The sequence below is a fragment of the Pecten maximus genome, chromosome 6, assembly GCF_902652985.1.
Source record: "Pecten maximus chromosome 6, xPecMax1.1, whole genome shotgun sequence".
Lineage (NCBI taxonomy): Eukaryota > Metazoa > Mollusca > Bivalvia > Pectinida > Pectinidae > Pecten > Pecten maximus.
The window spans coordinates 33,273,372-33,291,513 of record NC_047020.1 but is presented as its reverse complement, the minus strand read 5'-3'; the positions used below and the strand labels follow the sequence as shown (position 1 = coordinate 33,291,513).

Genomic DNA, 18,142 nt, shown 5'->3' with positions numbered 1-18,142 from the left:
CAGTTAAGGTAGCTTTATTTATCTTGAAGATAATGAGCTTTTAAATAAACCCACTCTTAAACATGACTCAAAGTTTGTTTTATTTTTTTTTATTATGGCAATTATTTTTAGCCCACCATCATCAGATGGTGGGCTGTTCAAATCGCCCTGCGTCCGTGGTCCGTCGTCCGTCCGTCCGTCCGTCCGTCCGTCCCTCCGTCCCTCCGTCCGTAAACAATTCTTGTTATCGCTATTTCTCAGAAAGTACTGAAGGGATCTTTCTCAAATTTCATATGTAGGTTCCCCTTGGTGCCTAGTTATGCATATTGCGTTTTGAGACCAATCGGAAAACAAAATGGCCGACAGGCAGCCATCTTGGATTTTGACAATTGAAGTTTGTTATCGCTATTTCTGAGAAAGTACTGAAGGGATCTTTCTCAAATTTCATATGAAGGTTTCCCTTGGTGCCTAGTTATGCATATTGCGTTTTGAGACCAATCGGATAACAACATGGCCGACAGGCAGCCATCTTGGATTTTGAAAATTGAAGTTTGTTATCGCTATTTCTGAGAAAGTACTGAAGGGATCTTTCTCAAATTTCATATGAAGGTTTCCCTTGGTGCCTAGTTATGCATATTGCGTTTTGAGACCAATCGGATAACAACATGGCCGACAGGCAGCCATCTTGGATTTTGACAATTGAAATTTGTTATCGCTATTTCTGAGAAAGTACTGAATGGATTTTTCTCAAATTTCATATGAAGGTTTCCCTTGGTGCTTAGTTATGCATATTGCGTTTTGAGACCAATCGGAAAACAACATGGCCGACAGGCAGCCATCTTGGAATTTGGACAATTGAAGTTTGTTATCACTATTTCTGAGAAAGTACTGAATGGATCTTTCAGAAATTTCATATGTAGGTTTCCCTTGGTGCCTAGTTATGCATATTGCGTTTTGAGACCAATCCGAAAACAACATGGCCGACAGGCAGCCATCTTGGATTTTGACAATTGAAGTTTGTTATCGCTATTTCTGAGAATGTACTGAATGGATCTTTCTCAAATTGCATATGTAAGTTTCCCTTGGTGCCTAGTTATGCATATTGTGTTTTGAGACCAATCTGAAAACAACATGGCCGACAGGCAGCCATCTTGGATTTTGACAATTTAAGTTTGTTATCACTATTTCTGAGAAAGTACTGAATGGATCTTTCTGAAATTTCATATGTAGGTTTCCCTTGGTGCCTAGTTATGCATATTGCGTTTTGAGACCAATCAGAAAACAACATGGCCGACAGGCAGCCATCTTGGATTTTGACAATTGAAGTTTGTTATCGCTATTTCTGAGAAAGTACTGAATGGATCTTTCTCAAATTTCATATGGAGGTTTCCCTTGGTGCCTAGTTATGCATATTGTGTTTTGAGATCAATTGGAAAACAACATGGCCGACAGACCGCCATCTTGGATTTTGACAATTTAAGTTTGTTATCACTATTTCTGAGAAAGTACTGAATGGATCTTTCTGAAATTTCATATGTAGGTTTCCCTTGGTGCCTTGTTATGCATATTGCGTTTTGAGACCAATCAGAAAACAACATGGCCGACAGGCAGCCATCTTGGATTTTGACAATTGAAGTTTGTTATCGCTATTTCTGAGAAAGTACTGAATGGATCTTTCTCAAATTTCATATGGAGGTTCCCCTTGGTGCCTCGTTATGCTAATTGCATTTTGAGATCAATTGGAAAACAATATGGCCGACAGACCGCCATCTTGGATTTTGACAATTTAAGTTTGTTATCACTATTTCTGAGAAAGTACTGAATGGATCTTTCTGAAATTTCATATGTAGGTTTCCCTTGGTGCCTAGTTATGCATATTGCGTTTTGAGACCAATCAGAAAACAACATGGCCGACAGGCAGCCATCTTGGATTTTGACAATTGAAGTTTGTTATCGCTATTTCTGAGAAAGTACTGAATGGATCTTTCTCAAATTTCATATGGAGGTTTCCCTTGGTGCCTAGTTATGCATATTGTGTTTTGAGATCAATTGGAAAACAATATGGCCGACAGACCGCCATCTTGGATTTTGACAATTTAAGATTGTTATCACTATTTCTGAGAAAGTACTGAATGGATCTTTCTGAAATTTCATATGTAGGTTTCCCTTGGTGCCTAGTTATGCATATTGCGCTTTGAGACCAATCTGAAAACAACATGGCCGACAGGCAGCCATCTTGGATTTTGACAATTGAAGTTTGTTATCGCTATTTCTGAGAAAGTGCTGAATGGATCTTTCTCAAAATTTCATATGGAGGTTCCCCTTGGTGCCTCGTTATGCTAATTGCATTTTGAGATCAATTGGAAAACAATATGGCCGACAGACCGCCATCTTGGATTTTGACAATTGAAGTTTGTTATCTCTATTTCTCAAAGTACTGAATGGATCTTTCTCAAATTTCATATGTAGGTTCCCCTTGGTGCCTAGTTATGCATATTGCGTTTTTGAGACCAATCAGAAAACAACATGGCCGACAGGCAGCCATCTTGGATTTTGACAATTGAAGTTTGTTATCACTATTTCTGAGAAAGTACTAAATGGATCTTTCTGAAATTTCATATGTAGGTTTCCCTTGGTGCCTAGTTATGCATATTGCGCTTTGAGACCAATCTGAAAACAACATGGCCGACAGGCAGCCATCTTGGATTTTGACAATTGAAGTTTGTTATCGCTATTTCTGAGAAAGTGCTGAATGGATCTTTCTCAAATTTCATATGGAGGTTCCCCTTGGTGCCTCGTTATGCTAATTGCATTTTGAGATCAATTGGAAAACAATATGGCCGACAGACCGCCATCTTGGATTTTGACAATTGAAGTTTGTTATCTCTATTTCTCAAAGTACTGAATGGATCTTTCTCAAATTTCATATGTAGGTTCCCCTTGGTGCCTAGTTATGCATATTGCGTTTTGAGACCAATCAGAAAACAACATGGCCGACAGGCAGCCATCTTGGATTTTGACAATTGAAGTTTGTTATCGCTATTTCTGAGAAAGTACTGAATGGATCTTTCTGAAATTTCATATGTAGGTTTCCCTTGGTGCCTAGTTATGCATATTGCGTTTTGAGACCAATCCGAAAACAACATGGCCGACAGGCAGCCATCTTGGAATTTGGACAATTGAAGTTTGTTATCACTATTTCTGAGAAAGTACTAAATGGATCTTTCTGTAATTTCATATGTAGGTTTCCCTTGGTGCCTAGTTATGCATATTGCGTTTTGAGACCAATCCGAAAACAACATGGCCGACAGGCAGCCATCTTGGATTTTGACAATTTAAGTTTGTTATCACTATTTCTGAGAAAGTACTAAATGGATCTTTCTGAAATTTCATATGTAGGTTTCCCTTGGTGCCTAGTTATGCATATTGCGCTTTGAGACCAATCAGAAAACAACATGGCCGACAGGCAGCCATCTTGGATTTTGACAATTGAAGTTTGTTATCGCTATTTCTGAGAAAGTACTGAATGGATCTTTCTCAAATTTCATATGGAGGTTCCCCTTGGTGCCTCGTTATGTTAATTGCATTTTGAGATCAATTGGAAAACAATATGGCCGACAGACCGCCATCTTGGATTTTGACAATTGAAGTTTGTTATCTCTATTTCTCAAAGTACTGAATGGATCTTTCTCAAATTTCATAAGTAGGTTCTTCTTGGTCCCTTGTATTGCAGTTTTGGACCAGTCTGTCCTGAAAACAACCTGGCAAACAAACAGCCATTATCGTTAAATCTCAAATTTCTTATATAGCTAGGATTCCCTTGTTTGAAAAGTACTGGAGGGATGTCTCAATTTGCACAGATTAGTAAAATGAAGGGAAAAGTAGAGAAAAGATCAATCTGACATGGAACCTATGAAGATCATTCAATGGTGGGCGCCAAGATCCCTCTGGGATCTCTTGTTTCCTTTTTAGATCTATGCGTAGTGGAACATATTTAAGATGACAATTTTGTGTGAAATCTAATTTTACCGTTACAACACGACATCAAAAAAAGGCAACAATTATATCAATAGATTTGTAGACGTATTATATCGTGTACCAGCACTGCTGTGGATATTTTAGTCCCCTAGAATGGCTGTTTTCCCTGTAAACCACATCTTCTTTCTGATAGAGTCCTACCATTTTAGCCCTAGTTCCACTGGAGAGTCTTAAAAAGGCGAAACAGCCGTATGTGCAATTGAATTCGTGCCTGTGCATTTAATAGAGGAGTAGTGAGGAGGGGGTAGGCTTATCTGTAGCCGTAGCCGAATTGTAACGGGCAAGGGAGAATTCCATATTGAAGAAATATCGAAGTAATAATTTAATAAAAATCAACCAAATCAATAATAGAGAGTTTCTCGAACTTATAATTTCCCTCTTTCTAACAGGCATGCAGTGGTACTGTATGTATACATCGTTAAAATCCCATCAGGCAAATATGTTTATTTGAATGCACACTGCGATGTATCGCGTAATATATGTATTCAATGAAATCAGTACAGCTTATGTTTTTTTTTTAAATTGATAAATTTCACACTCATACAACCGATAAATATCCTGATGTATTTCTGTTAATGAATATATTTCTGAAAAATCGTTGTTTTATACTTATATGCTACAAATAAGGCTTCCTCCAAGGACTCTAATGTTACATATTTATACCCGATTCCTTTTAAAATGAGTTGACTGTGTGAGTCTTTAACTTGGTGGTATGATACTGGAAAATGTCACTATTTTGAAGATTTTTTTTTAATGAAGATTCTAATATAACATATTTTGTGCTGATTTACTCATCTGAATTAAGGAGGGGACTTGAAATTCTCTCCCCAGTTGACCAGTGGTATGTTATTAATATAGATATGTCAATGGCAATGCATGTCATTGTACAAAACAAGTGAATAATTACATGCCTATTCATCGATATGAAAATACATTATACAACTGTGTCGTTTTTCTAGGACTCTTCTGTGATACTTCGCCCTGCCAATATTGATTCTACCAGGTTAGTATAACACCATATGGACCTAATCAAAGGTTCATATTTGATCAATATAGTAAATACACCAAATTAACTTCACCTTGACAGACTTGGATTTCAGGCTGATAAATGATTTTGTAATATACAGATACGCAAAGATTGCTTGATCAGGTAATCCAATACCAGTAACATTGACATAGACATAGTAGGCGCATCATTTGCGCAGACACAAATCATACCATTGTTTTCTGCTTTCTTGATAATTTGCCTTCAAATTCAAAATCAATTCAAACTACATCTGTAAATGCCATTTTCAAAGTGTTCTATGATTGCACATCTATTTCATGTATTTTGATACACAAAATGAGCTGATACAAAAAAAAGTTGAAAATTTTGACCCCTGATGAGTTCGAATTCGAACGGCGCGGCTTGTTTACATATTGACTTCGAATAACTTACACTAAAGGCTTTAAAGTTCAGTTGAAAGTCGAAAACATGGTTGAATTAATATATGTATTCGTAGACCTCTAATGAATGTATATGTATAAACCAAATTGGAAGGGTATTGGGTATTGGGTATTCGAGATACATTCCGAACTACGACGTAATAACATGTTGGCGTCACATGACGAGAAGAAAAAATGAAGTGAGAATAGATCTATTTTAAATATCATGTCAGTATGACAAATATTAGTATCTACAAAAATATCTTGGTTAAATGTAATCTTACATTAGTTCCAATTTTGTATATAGAATTTGAACATCGCCAGACACTCGGTCAAATTAAGAAAAAAGAAAAGAAAAAAAAATCTTATCATAGTCTCGCCAATCTCTCTCATATATATGTATTCAATAAACGTAATACTGCAAACAGTAAAAAAAAGCCAATCCAATTTCGGGATATTATGCATATCGATATATTATCCGTGTTATCGCATCCACTGTACCAAATATGGTGATACAAACACCCATTAGAGACAATACCATATAAAATAAGATTGTCAGTTTATGCTTGAACCATTTCCACTTTGATTGTTCTTCCACATCGTCAGGATTCCATAGAATAAAGGCCGTCATTAATGGTGGAAAGACAAAGGCTAAAGAGCTGCCACACATTGCGCCTACCAGAGGTCGGACCAGGTCCATATTGGGGACAGCCATCGTAAACAGTGCTGAAACACGTAAACATTGAATCGTCCGTATTTCCAGTACGTGTTTATTTCAATAATTTGTCAATTAACAGCTCGATATGTGAGTCTTATATTTCTTTTAGCAATAAACGACCAGAGATGCAACATTTTGCTCTTAGAAAGCCTATCGAATTGTGTAACACATTACTAGAAAAGCAATCGGTCGTTGGCCGGTCAAGCCAAAATTTCGATCACCATTCATTGGCAAAAACATCAAAAGTTTAAATGTTTTTTTGTACTTACTGATGAAAAGCAATAGGATGAATCTCAATAAATATTCTCCATATTTGATTAATGTCCCGGATGTAATTCTCCTTACAATGCCTTGCCAGATAACTTTGGATGGCACAAATATCTGGAACCCGACTGATGTATATAGAATGAATATATTCAACACCTTAATTGCCTTGAAAAATCTGAAAGGGAAGAAAAAACAAATATTAAGGCTTTTCATTTCCTTATTGTTTACAAAGCAAATTATGTATGAGAAATGTTGCTTTTTAGATAATATTGTCTACTTGTGTAACCAGCGTGTAACCATCAGTATGAAATTCGCGTAAAACCATCATTTCAAAAACATAACATTTTATCAATTGTAATTTAGCATTAATGATGTCTTCAATATTGTGTTTTAAATATTGGACATATTTAATCACACTGTCAAACTCAGGGACTTTATTTGACACGAATTCCCAACCTACCACCGTTTATATACATGTCATCAGATACTATGATACATGGACCGTGGGTAGGAAATTCGTGCAAAGTTTCTTTGGTTTTAAACCGATATACATACGCTTCATCCGTAGGTAAGTTCAAGAGAATAGACGGCTGTGTCTCTTCACCATACTTGAGAAAGCCGAAGAAACCAAAACCTGTGTATAGACTAATAGAGATGGTCATCGCAAGACTAGCGAGTCCATTCCAACCCCCGTAACTCTCTTTTTCAATCATCCTGTTCTCAATAGGTAGGACCTGTTGGATATATACAGAGATTTAGAAATATTTAATATACGTACTATGTATTTCCCAAACGACAGGTAGGTCATGATAACATGCAAGTCTTCACGTTAAAATTCTGGTATGATGTTTAAACTAAACTAATTAGCATTGTGCAATTGACACACAAAATGATATTTTCCATTTTTATCACAGATCGAGATTAAGACACAAGAGTCACAAATGAATTTTACTGCACAGTACAGATGTGCGTTGTTTTTAGACTTGTCAGCGATGCCGAAAGCCTGTAGTGTTCATACACAGAAGACGGCGAAGGAAACTTGAAAGTCTCGAAAGAAATGTCAAAATCTGGATTGAAAGTTGTACAATATCCCCATTATTAAACAACTTTTTGTAAAATACAGATGTTAGCATCTTTTAATACACATTATGCGCTAGATACAGCAGAGCTAGAAATGAATTATAACGCATCATGCAGCTGTGTCGTCCTTCTAGGACTCATTAGTGATGTTATAGACATCACACAGCTGTTTCGTCCTTCTAGGACTCATCAGTGGTGTTAGAGACATAGAACTGTTTCGTCCTTCTAGAACTCGTCAGTAATATTAGAGACATCATACAGCTGTTTCGTCCTTCTAGAACTCGTCAGTGATGTTAGAGACACCACACAGATGTTTAATCTTTCTATGACACATCAGTGATGCTATTTTCAGGCATTGTCAGTGAAATAGTGTTGAAATATCTTAATGCACACTCAAGTTGGCTATGTAGACATATACTGTCAACCTCAATGATACTTTAATGAATGTGATTCTCTAACACATTCATTTAAAGATAATAATAACAACTCTTATGAATATGTCTGTTACTTTCTGTTGAAGACACCATGTACACTGATATACATAATCAAGATAATATGGTGCGATGCGCCTGGTCCTTTTAATCTGTTTCGGGGTAACTGGTTGAGCAACAAGCCATGGGGAATTATAGGGACTAGAATTAAATTACAATTCAAATTACATCAAGTCACTATATACTGCATTTCTACTTTCTTGTTTTTCATGTAATCGAATATCGCTATTTTCGACGATTTAATAAAAAAAAATCATACATATTAGCTGCATTGGAATATGGTTGACAAGAGGCCCATGGAGCTTATCGGTCATTGTGTTCCAACAGACTTGGGTTCTCCTGGTTTTACGTTGATCATGCCTCATCTTGTGTTTACATCCATGTAAACTATATACATAATTGTAAAGGATTATTCATTTCTAAGATCATCATTACATGCAGGTATCAGCTGAGCAATATTCATCAGTAAAAGCCTACCTGTCTCTATTCAATTGAATATCGTTTGAACTTTAGAGTATAAGCTCACCCCGTCTTTAGTCCGACAGGTGATCAACTTTAAGATAATCAAATATGTCTTAGAAATTAACTTAAAAAATAACAATTTATCGCGACATTTGAATAGCGATGATCACTCGATAAGAAAGGGTAAAGTAATAATACCAGACAATTCCTGGCAGTCTGCATATCACAGCATCTCTTTCTTACCAGTAGGACAATTGTATATTTAGGGAATTCAAGGCTAATCAACCGCAATTGATTAGGACATTGCGCAGTATGAATAGAATGATTAGTTTGTGATATTTTTGAACAAGCCATCGCGTCCTGCCACCTCTTATAGTTAACTTCTTTGACATGTCCCTGTTCCTCAATGATGTACGTGAAGGACAGAAATCGCCAAACACATAGTCCAGCAACATGGTTGAAATCTGTCATGAATGAAACTTTCTGTTTTGAGGACTATGTCACTGAATACGAATGCACAACCGAATTCTTTAAACAGTTTTCCACACATTCTTTTTTCTCGTTGAACAGAACATGTATTTTCCCAGGCGAACGTTACCGTATATATCGAATATTTGGTTTGGTTTGTTTTTGTTTAACGTCCTATTAATAGCCAGGGTCATTTAAGGACGTGCCAGGTTTGGAGGTGGAGGAAAGCCGGAGTATCCGGAGAAAAACAACCGGCCTACGGTTAGAACCTGTCAACTCCTCGACGTAGGTTTCGAACCCGCAACCCAGAGGTAGAGGGTTAGTGTTAACGTGTCGGGACATATTAACCACTCGGCCACCGCAGCCCCCCTATATCGAATAATAATATTGCTCGTGCTGTAACGAGTTTCTGGGATGTTTCAAGAAATCTCACCTCCGTGCGGCTAGTCTCTGAACAAGGTCGAGGTCTTAGTGTGAATGTCTGTTGGAGTAGCCCAAAGTTCTGATTCACAGAGGAGAATGCGTTATTGCACTATACTTTCTATCAGTTTGGAAGTTCCGAATTGATTCATTACTTCACTGTGAATACCATCAGAATGGTCAGAGCAGTGGAAATAAAGAAGCAGGAAAGTTGGTTGAACTGGGAAGGAGTGCGCCAGAAGAAACTGTCCTGGAAGGAGATATGGAGTAAGGAACCCCAAAGACTGCAATTCCAGCTGAAGTCTGTATACGACACCAACCAATCTTGCGACATGGGGTATAACAGACGACCCAAACTGTAAGCTTTGCCGAAGGCCAGCAAACCTGGATCATACCTTATCTTCTTGTTCAGTTGCCTTGGCGGATGGGAGGTACACGTGGCGACACGATAAGATCTTGTCTGTCCTTGCAGATACACTGGAGAGGAGCAGGAAGGAACCAAGGGAAAATAAAAGGGGCCTGCGATTTGTAAACTTTGTCAAGGCCGGGGAGCAGACTACGAGAAGCACAGTGGAAGGGAGCGGATTGTTAGGATCAGCAGGAGATTGGCAGATGAGAGCAGACCTCAAGGGCCGCATGCAGTTTCCACAAGAAATAGCAGTTACCAATCAGATCCCAGACATCGTCCTGTGGTCTACATCCATCAAACAGGCTGTTCTTGTGGAGCTGACCGTGCCATGGGAGGAAAGAATCGAGGAAGCCCACGAGCGGAAGCGGAGCAAATACCAAGATCTAGTAGCAGATTGTCAACAGCAGGGGTGGAAAGTGTGGTGTCTTCCAGTGGAGGTGGGATGCCGAGGTTTCGTTGGGCAGTCGATGTGGAGGGCACTTCGGATCATCGGTATCACAGGGCCAGAGAGGAGACAACTTATAGGTCACCTGGGCAGGGAAGCAGAGCTGGCATCTATGTGGCTGTGGAGGAAGAGACACGACAAGTGGACAAGAAAGACTGAATAAAGACCAAGACAGCGAAGTGGTTCCGGGCTGGGACTTGATCACCCCTGTCGGCGCACCTCTGGAGGTTGTAGTGGACAGCGCCGAAACGACCTAGGAAAGAGGATCCACCCGAAGACGGAATCATGAAGCATCTAATCCAGCAAGATGTGTACAGGTATAAAAAAAAGTAATTTACCAGTGGATTCATTCATCCACTGTGAATACCATCATTTATCAGTGGATTCATTTCTTCACTGTGGATACCATTAATTATCAGTGGATTAATTCTTCAACTGTGAACACCATTAATTATCAGTGGATTCAGTCATCCACTATGAATACCATTATTGTCAGCAAATTCATTCCTCTGCTGTGAATACCATTAATTATCAGTGGATCCATTCATCCACTGTGAATACCATTATTGTCAGCAAATTCATTCCTCCACTATGAATACCATTATTGTCAGCAAATTCATTCCTCCTCTATGAATGTCATTAACTATCAGTGGATTCATTCCTTCACTATGGAATCATCATCAATCAGTAAATTCATTCCTCAATTGTGAATATCACCAGTCACCGGTGCATTCATTCCTCAACTCTCAACCAGTGGATTTAATCTATTCCTTCCTTTGATGATCAACGGTTACACGAGGGCAAAGGTCATTCGTTTGAACTGAATTAGTAGAATAACTGCATTCTAGTTGACTGAGATATGCTAATGCCTCTTTGTTATTTTGAAGAAAACATTTAAATGTTTCCAGTTTTAAACACCCTGACCTTGAAATTAGGTCAACATCATTCAATCGAATTTAATTGGTAGCCCTTCATGACCATCGTCTCCTGGTTATTGAAGACGACGGAAATGTAAACTGTTTATGATGCACGACGACGGACAAAGGGGGACTGCAATTGGAACTTGGGCCATCGCAGCCCAATTGAGTTTTGTCCGTTTCATATTTTCCACGACAAAAAGATATAGCCTCGTGGCTTTAAAATGTTACTATGGTAATCGTGAACTGATATCTCTATTTATATACTTACCGATCCTATACCCTCGTAGGAATACATGAGATTTGAAATGGCTAATAGCATTGTACCACGATCCTCAGACATCCCAGTAAACGATGGACGGGATTTGATGCTCGGTAAATCCCTGCAGATGTATTGAAATATAATTGCGAGATTGACGAAGTTAAGAATGTTGCCAAGTGCAGAAAATGGAGCAAGAACTGATAACGTAGTAATTAAGGTGATCGGCAGTAACGCCACACAGAATACCAGGACATAGGGACGGAGAAACATATGGCCATCTATGTACACCTGCATCAGCTAAAACAAAACAAAAAACAATTGTACTAAGGTCATCACTAATATGGATCACAAAATTCAAACTCATTGTCATGAAATGCCAGAAAAGTAAATGGAGGTTCATCTTCAAACAGTATTATGCAATATCTCAATTTTAAATTGATAGACACCAACACGAAAGAGATGGCGGCATAACGCTCGTTAAAATATGATGAAAACCTATTGGCAACTACACACCGGTTCAACTTTAAACACATGCAATGCAATATTGCTTGTAGCAAGCATTTTCATTTGTTTAACAAAATATGTTATCAGCCCATAACATAAGAAATTACATCGCTGTTTGTTGATTTCAATAAGCCGATACAGCTGCGTAATAACTTCTTAAGAGAAAAGAGTTCACCACCAAAAACAGTATACTTCACAGGGACCGTGTAGAATAAACATATTCATAAGGATTAACTTGAATATAGTTTGTGTTATGGAGATATAACAAGCACAAAAAAGAGTGAAATCTCTTCATAAACGGCTTCGCAGTTTATTTAGAGTACACTCAGTTGTTTTTGTTATAGCTCTATACCATAAACTATATATATACGTTGTAGTCAAGTTAGTCCTTAGATATTCCATCAGGTGTTCTTTTCACTTTACAGATCATAATAATCGGAGAATATTTATGATGTAAGTGATACAAATACAGGTAAGTATAATAGAATTATTATTTCTATTTTTGAACGTTCTATTTCAATGAAAATACAAGATACGCTATTCTGCTAATTACATTAAGGATATAATCATGTACTAGATTTTTGTTATCTATTACCGTAAATGATCAACGTTACCTGCTCCAAATAAGCGGCAGCCATGGAAACGTAGACAACACAATAGCCTATATTGGCTATAGTCAGTGTCACTGCTATTATTGTCCTGCAAAAAAACAGAAACGGGCTCCATATTTCTTGAATATAATTGAAATTTCATCCCCAAAACCCCATTCAATTGTTTACACAATTATAAACAGATACACTGTTACATGATGTGATAAGCATTTCTCATTATTTTCAAATGTTTGATATGAAGATCGCAAAGGAAAATTTACCTGAACAAATATTTAAGATATGAAAGCCTCACAAGTTTATTCAGTTGATAAATTTTGAAACTTCGATAATTTTTCAAGAAGGTTGGTGTAAATATTCAGAATTCAGAAAATAACCCATTTTGGGATCGCATAAACTCAATAGAAAATTCAGGTGGCGTCAGATTATATCAGTACTTACAATTTTTTCAATTATTTCCCTGTTACTTTAACTCTATATTGTGAACATTTATCAATGCCAACAACCGAAATAAGGTTCGTGCCATAACACTAGCGATCGCAAGGTACAATGACAGTCGCTGTCAAATTCCAGACATCAGAGTTCATGATAAAAAGTATGTAATGCATTGTTCATTTCAAAATATATACGTGTGTGGGTAGTTAACAGTTGAATTTAAAAGCAATCGATACTCACTTTGATTCGCTAACGAAATTCCGTGTAAACTTCGGCCCTATAGACACCGAGTACCCAAACAAATCGACGTAATCAAGTGATGGGATATTAAGTCTGAAGAAAACAAATTCAGTAGCGAATATACGATATTTAAGTATAGGTATGTAGATATACATTTTGTTAAGTGAGCGTTTAAATTTGTGAGAATAAAACCGATTAGCGCGATGTTGAATTGATACAATCACAAAACTTGTTTTATAAATCAATGCCTATAAACTGCAAGTGCGCAGAGTTCTTTCAGCATAAAATGAATGCATCAATAAATTAAGTAAGTAAGAACGTCTATCAGTATGCGTAGTGATATGTGCGTTCCGACAAAATCATTGTTGATGTGTTTCTCTAGACCCAACCGTTCTGTGAAGTTTTGTGCGCTTGTTCCATTTCATTTTTAATTTTGTTTGGATGGGTGCTTCCACACGGACGGAATGAATGTTTCAATCAATAAATAACGATAAGAACAATATTTACAATTTTTGCTTATTTATTTATTTATATCCATTTTTACTGCACTTTATGTTCATGTGTCTACATTATATATACTTCAGTGTCGACTCATAACGGTGATCTGGAATTTCGTTAAGAGACGAACTTGACGCCATATTGATTTGATAAGAAACGAGGCGTGGCTTAAGCGCGAGGGTTCTATCGCAAATTAGAACATGGCCCATATCCAATCATAACACGCGTTGCAAATGAATAGTGAAGAATTATTCATATAAAACGTTCTTATTATTTCTAATTCTAGTGACGTATAATCAGTAGCTGTGATTGACGCTGACCTCGGTTTAAGGAACCAACCACCGAACACAATGTATCTATATGCCACCATTTTCGAAATATTTTCCGTAAATTTATTCTATTAATCGCGTCACAACAAGTGATCCGTCACAATTTTGTGTGATTATGGATGTCGTCTTTGGTCGTATCGCATATATTTAGTGTATATAGTAACACATTTCACATGTCCGATTTTAACTACTGATATCGGAGTAAAATATGTTAAATCTGATGGCATATACCGATAGAAATTTGCATAAATCTAGCTCTAAGATGTAAAATGATTATGTTATTTAACTGTCGATATTGATTTTGTAGCAGTAAAATGTTAATGCTGCATAACGCAATTTTACCAGTGAAATATCAAAAATTATTCATTCTATAAAAAGGCTAATTTATGTTGTAAATATAAATGATTTTAGCGATGATCAGTTTTGTTTTATTTCAACTCGTGATAAGGGAGATAACTCGTACTGGCATACACCAGACAGATTCTCAATTACGGAAATTACCGAAGGTTTCCGATGTTATGAATAGCAGCAGATTTTAATTGACGCGCATGCGTGGTCAGTTGTTTACAATCAAAATCTGCGGTAAAGCGTGTACAATTTGTAGCTGCTTTTTCAATCAATTTCATCAAAAACCACCACCCACCCCTTCCTCCTTGATCACGAAGTTGTTAAATATCGAGATATATATATTAAATGGTGTATGATTTTATACAGAAAGTCAGTAGGTCTGATTTTCGGCTTCATGATGTTTTTGTGACATTGTATGAGTTTTAATGTTGTATGAAATTTTTACATGAAATCAGATATGTCTGACTTGTGACTTCATGATGTATGATGTTTTATGACATTGTATGAGTATTATTGTTGTATGAGTTTTATACATAAAGTCAGGTATGTCTGACTTAAGACTTCATGATGTTTTATCACATTGTATGAGTTGCATTGTATGAGTTGGCGTAATTGGTTCCCCATCTTTGTATAAAGGGGTTCTAAATATTAGTCCCATTTTATGTAACAGATCACTTTGTACAAGTTTGTACAAAGTAAAGATGAAATTTATTCGTCATTTAAAAGATTTAATAAATGACATTTTTCACTTTCAATCTTGATTCTGTTATGTTTTTAATCTTTATACAAACAGAGCACATCCACACCTATCTTGATGCATAGCTAAATATCACTTTTGCTGATTTGACCAATCAAATTAATGATTAGAAAATACCAAAATAACTGACCAATCAGAAAGCCCGACATATATGTCAGCACCTGGACAGGGGAAACTCGTGTGGCTAATATTTTGATATTTTTCACTCGTGCTGCGCACTCGTGAAAAATATCAAAATATTAGCCCCACTCGTGAAATATATTTGGTATTACTGAAGACACTGTTAGATATCCTCTATATATATTTTTTTCATTTCTGCTCAATATTATATAATTGATTGTTTATTTTTGCTCTCAATACTATATATACATACTTATATAAATATGATATTAAATGAAAAATTATATATGATATATAAATCCACATCCAGAATCCAAAAGAAAAAACTCAAGACTTGATATGTGACCTCACATTGACGCATTTCTTAACTTCACACTTAAACTTTGATAGATGACTTCAATGTCATATATAATATGGCTGGAATAGTTTTTAAGACATTTTTTTCTAAACAGACTGTATAGTCCTGACTCCTGATATGGTATTTCATTATAATATAGATTATTCGCCAACTTTGAATTCAGTTCTCCTCATCAGGATATATATGAAGATAGATATGAGAGCTTATGGTATGTTTTCAAAATTATTTAAGTGTTACCTTTTATCTTTTAGCTTAGAGCTATGACTATGTTTTAATGTTTAGAATGTTTTTTATGACAACCCCCCCCCCCCCCCCCCCCCCCCCCAAAAAAAAAACCATGAAAAATACACTATAATCCTGATATCAAATTATATTATGATATAGACAATATATCAGCCTTTGTATAATAAAATGATCATATAAGTATTTAAGCCCAAAGCGTAATAGATGTAAATCATGACGTTATGATTCTAAGGTATGCATTTTAAATATGTTAGAAAGTCCATGATACTAAGCGTTATAATTCAACTCCAACTTTACAAGGTGACACTTTAACGGACTTTATAATTTAGGTGATACAGTAACTGAACAAGATTTCATTAAGTGACATGATATGAGGTGCAAAAATTGAATACCATACCGTTTACTCATAGACTGGGAGCATTTTATCAGCGTTATTATGTTGAAAGTCGCCAGCCATCCCATCGCTAACGAACCAATGGTCCCTGTCAGTAAGAAATGTGAAACGGGATTAGTTACACACATCCGATATCTAATGGTGGTGAATTGATCTATGCTGAACAGTTAAAAAAGGTCCCAAATCAACTAAATCTTATTTTTGTTAACTAAGTGTATAGCATGAACCGATTCACAATATAAACAACGACAACTTGATTTCCATGATTGTTATTTTCTTACAATGTATATCAAAATCAATAAATCTTATTTGGCCAAAATAAATGGATGAACATTGATGTTTATTAATATTACGTTGACACCACACGGTTTGCATTTTGAGAACGTGGCATTTCATAGATTCGTATGGCCAACTTTGTATATGATGCAGAAGCTTACTTTTCTGAAACATGTGTTCGTATCCTCCTTGTACTTTTTCAAGTTTATTGTGTCAGGTGACTTCGTTGTATCGATTTTGAAGAGGTTTATTTACACGATGGTTATATTTCATTGTATGTACATTTGTACTTATTGAATCTATCCAAAATAATTTTCAACGAATTCGAATTTTTGAAAATTCATCGTTGCATTCTATTTTTGTATAAATTACAACCCACTGCAGATCGTATTGGCGATAAGACCATCTTCAGACCGAAATTGCTGTCAAATTAGAATTGTTTTAACACTTACCCAGATTCCAATGAGCTTTATTATATATGGCGTTGATAGGACGCCAGGCGCCACCATTGCTCTGATAAAATGCATAAAACTCACAATGTTTCTGGAAAATAGAAAATTACATAATGTGAACGTGGAACGTACTTGTTACTAAGGTCTTCAGTTTTATTTGGGAGGCTCTCTGAGCAATTTGAAACTGTTACTATGGTCATTGGTGTTAATCTATTTTGATTCTAAATACTTAATCACTTAATGTATGAATGATCAATATAATATACATGTTTTACTGTGGGTAATACATAGAGTCCATAAATGCAAGCGATTCTTTAAAAGGAAATTTAGTTTTAAATGTTTTAAGAGTGAAAAGGGAGATACTCAAGACTTTCAATTACAATGCATGGTCATTGTGAAATATTCTGAAAGGTATGGACATTAATGACTAAAATAATGTTTCACACTATAGTTTTAAATCTACCCACGGTCATTTAGCTTGGAATTTGTACATATAACATGACTTAATCGCACTACTATCGATACCAAAATTGGGTCAGCAACAATAATCATACTGATAACGATACCAAAATTGGGTCAGCACTTATTGATTGATCGGTTGATCGGTTGATTGATGATTAAACACATGTGTTAATGTAAGCCATTCTTTATGAAAAGGTGCATATTTGATATGAAAGAAATGAAGTAGTTAAATATACATATTGTATTCATTAATACGAGTGATGTTCGTTTATTACAATTTTTTTTAATCATGCTTACATATGCATTCCCTATAGTTCGTCTCCATATATGGTAATGATTGAATAGGATAAAACACAACGTTCACTACCAAAATTCTGTTATCAAACCGTCATTAATATTTAACAAAGACATTTAAAGAGGCATATAAAGCACGATATTGCAAAACATTAGCATGATGTCATGCATTGAATGACCTTTGAGAAATTTAGGTTTAGAGGCTATCGATAGTAGTAAATGTGTATGTAGATGTTTACTTATACTTCTATACTTACGATATCTTGTCTTGTGAGTGAGAAATTGAGGTTTAGAGGCTATCGATAGTAGTAAATGTGTATGTAGATGTTTACTTATACTTCTATACTTACGATATCTTGTCTTGTGAGTGAGAAATTTAGATTTAGAGGCTATCGATAGTAGTAAATGTATATGTAGATGTATACTTATACTTCTATACTTAC

The 18,142-nt window shown here is 36.1% G+C and overlaps 1 protein-coding gene across 1 annotated transcript; it reads right to left on the bottom strand.

Moving 5' to 3' along the window:
* Nucleotides 1-4,539: 4,539 nt before the first annotated feature.
* On the bottom strand, nucleotides 4,540-16,301 carry LOC117329582 (proton-coupled amino acid transporter-like protein pathetic). Its single transcript, XM_033887590.1, has 7 exons — nucleotides 16,219-16,301; nucleotides 13,169-13,261; nucleotides 12,500-12,584; nucleotides 11,391-11,678; nucleotides 6,983-7,161; nucleotides 6,430-6,602; nucleotides 4,540-6,168 (listed from the first exon to the last, which is right to left on the bottom strand). Exons 1-7 carry the CDS (start codon nucleotides 16,281-16,283, stop codon nucleotides 5,900-5,902), a joined length of 1,152 nt encoding a protein of 383 aa, XP_033743481.1. The 5' UTR covers nucleotides 16,284-16,301; the 3' UTR covers nucleotides 4,540-5,899.
* Nucleotides 16,302-18,142: the final 1,841 nt, after the last annotated feature.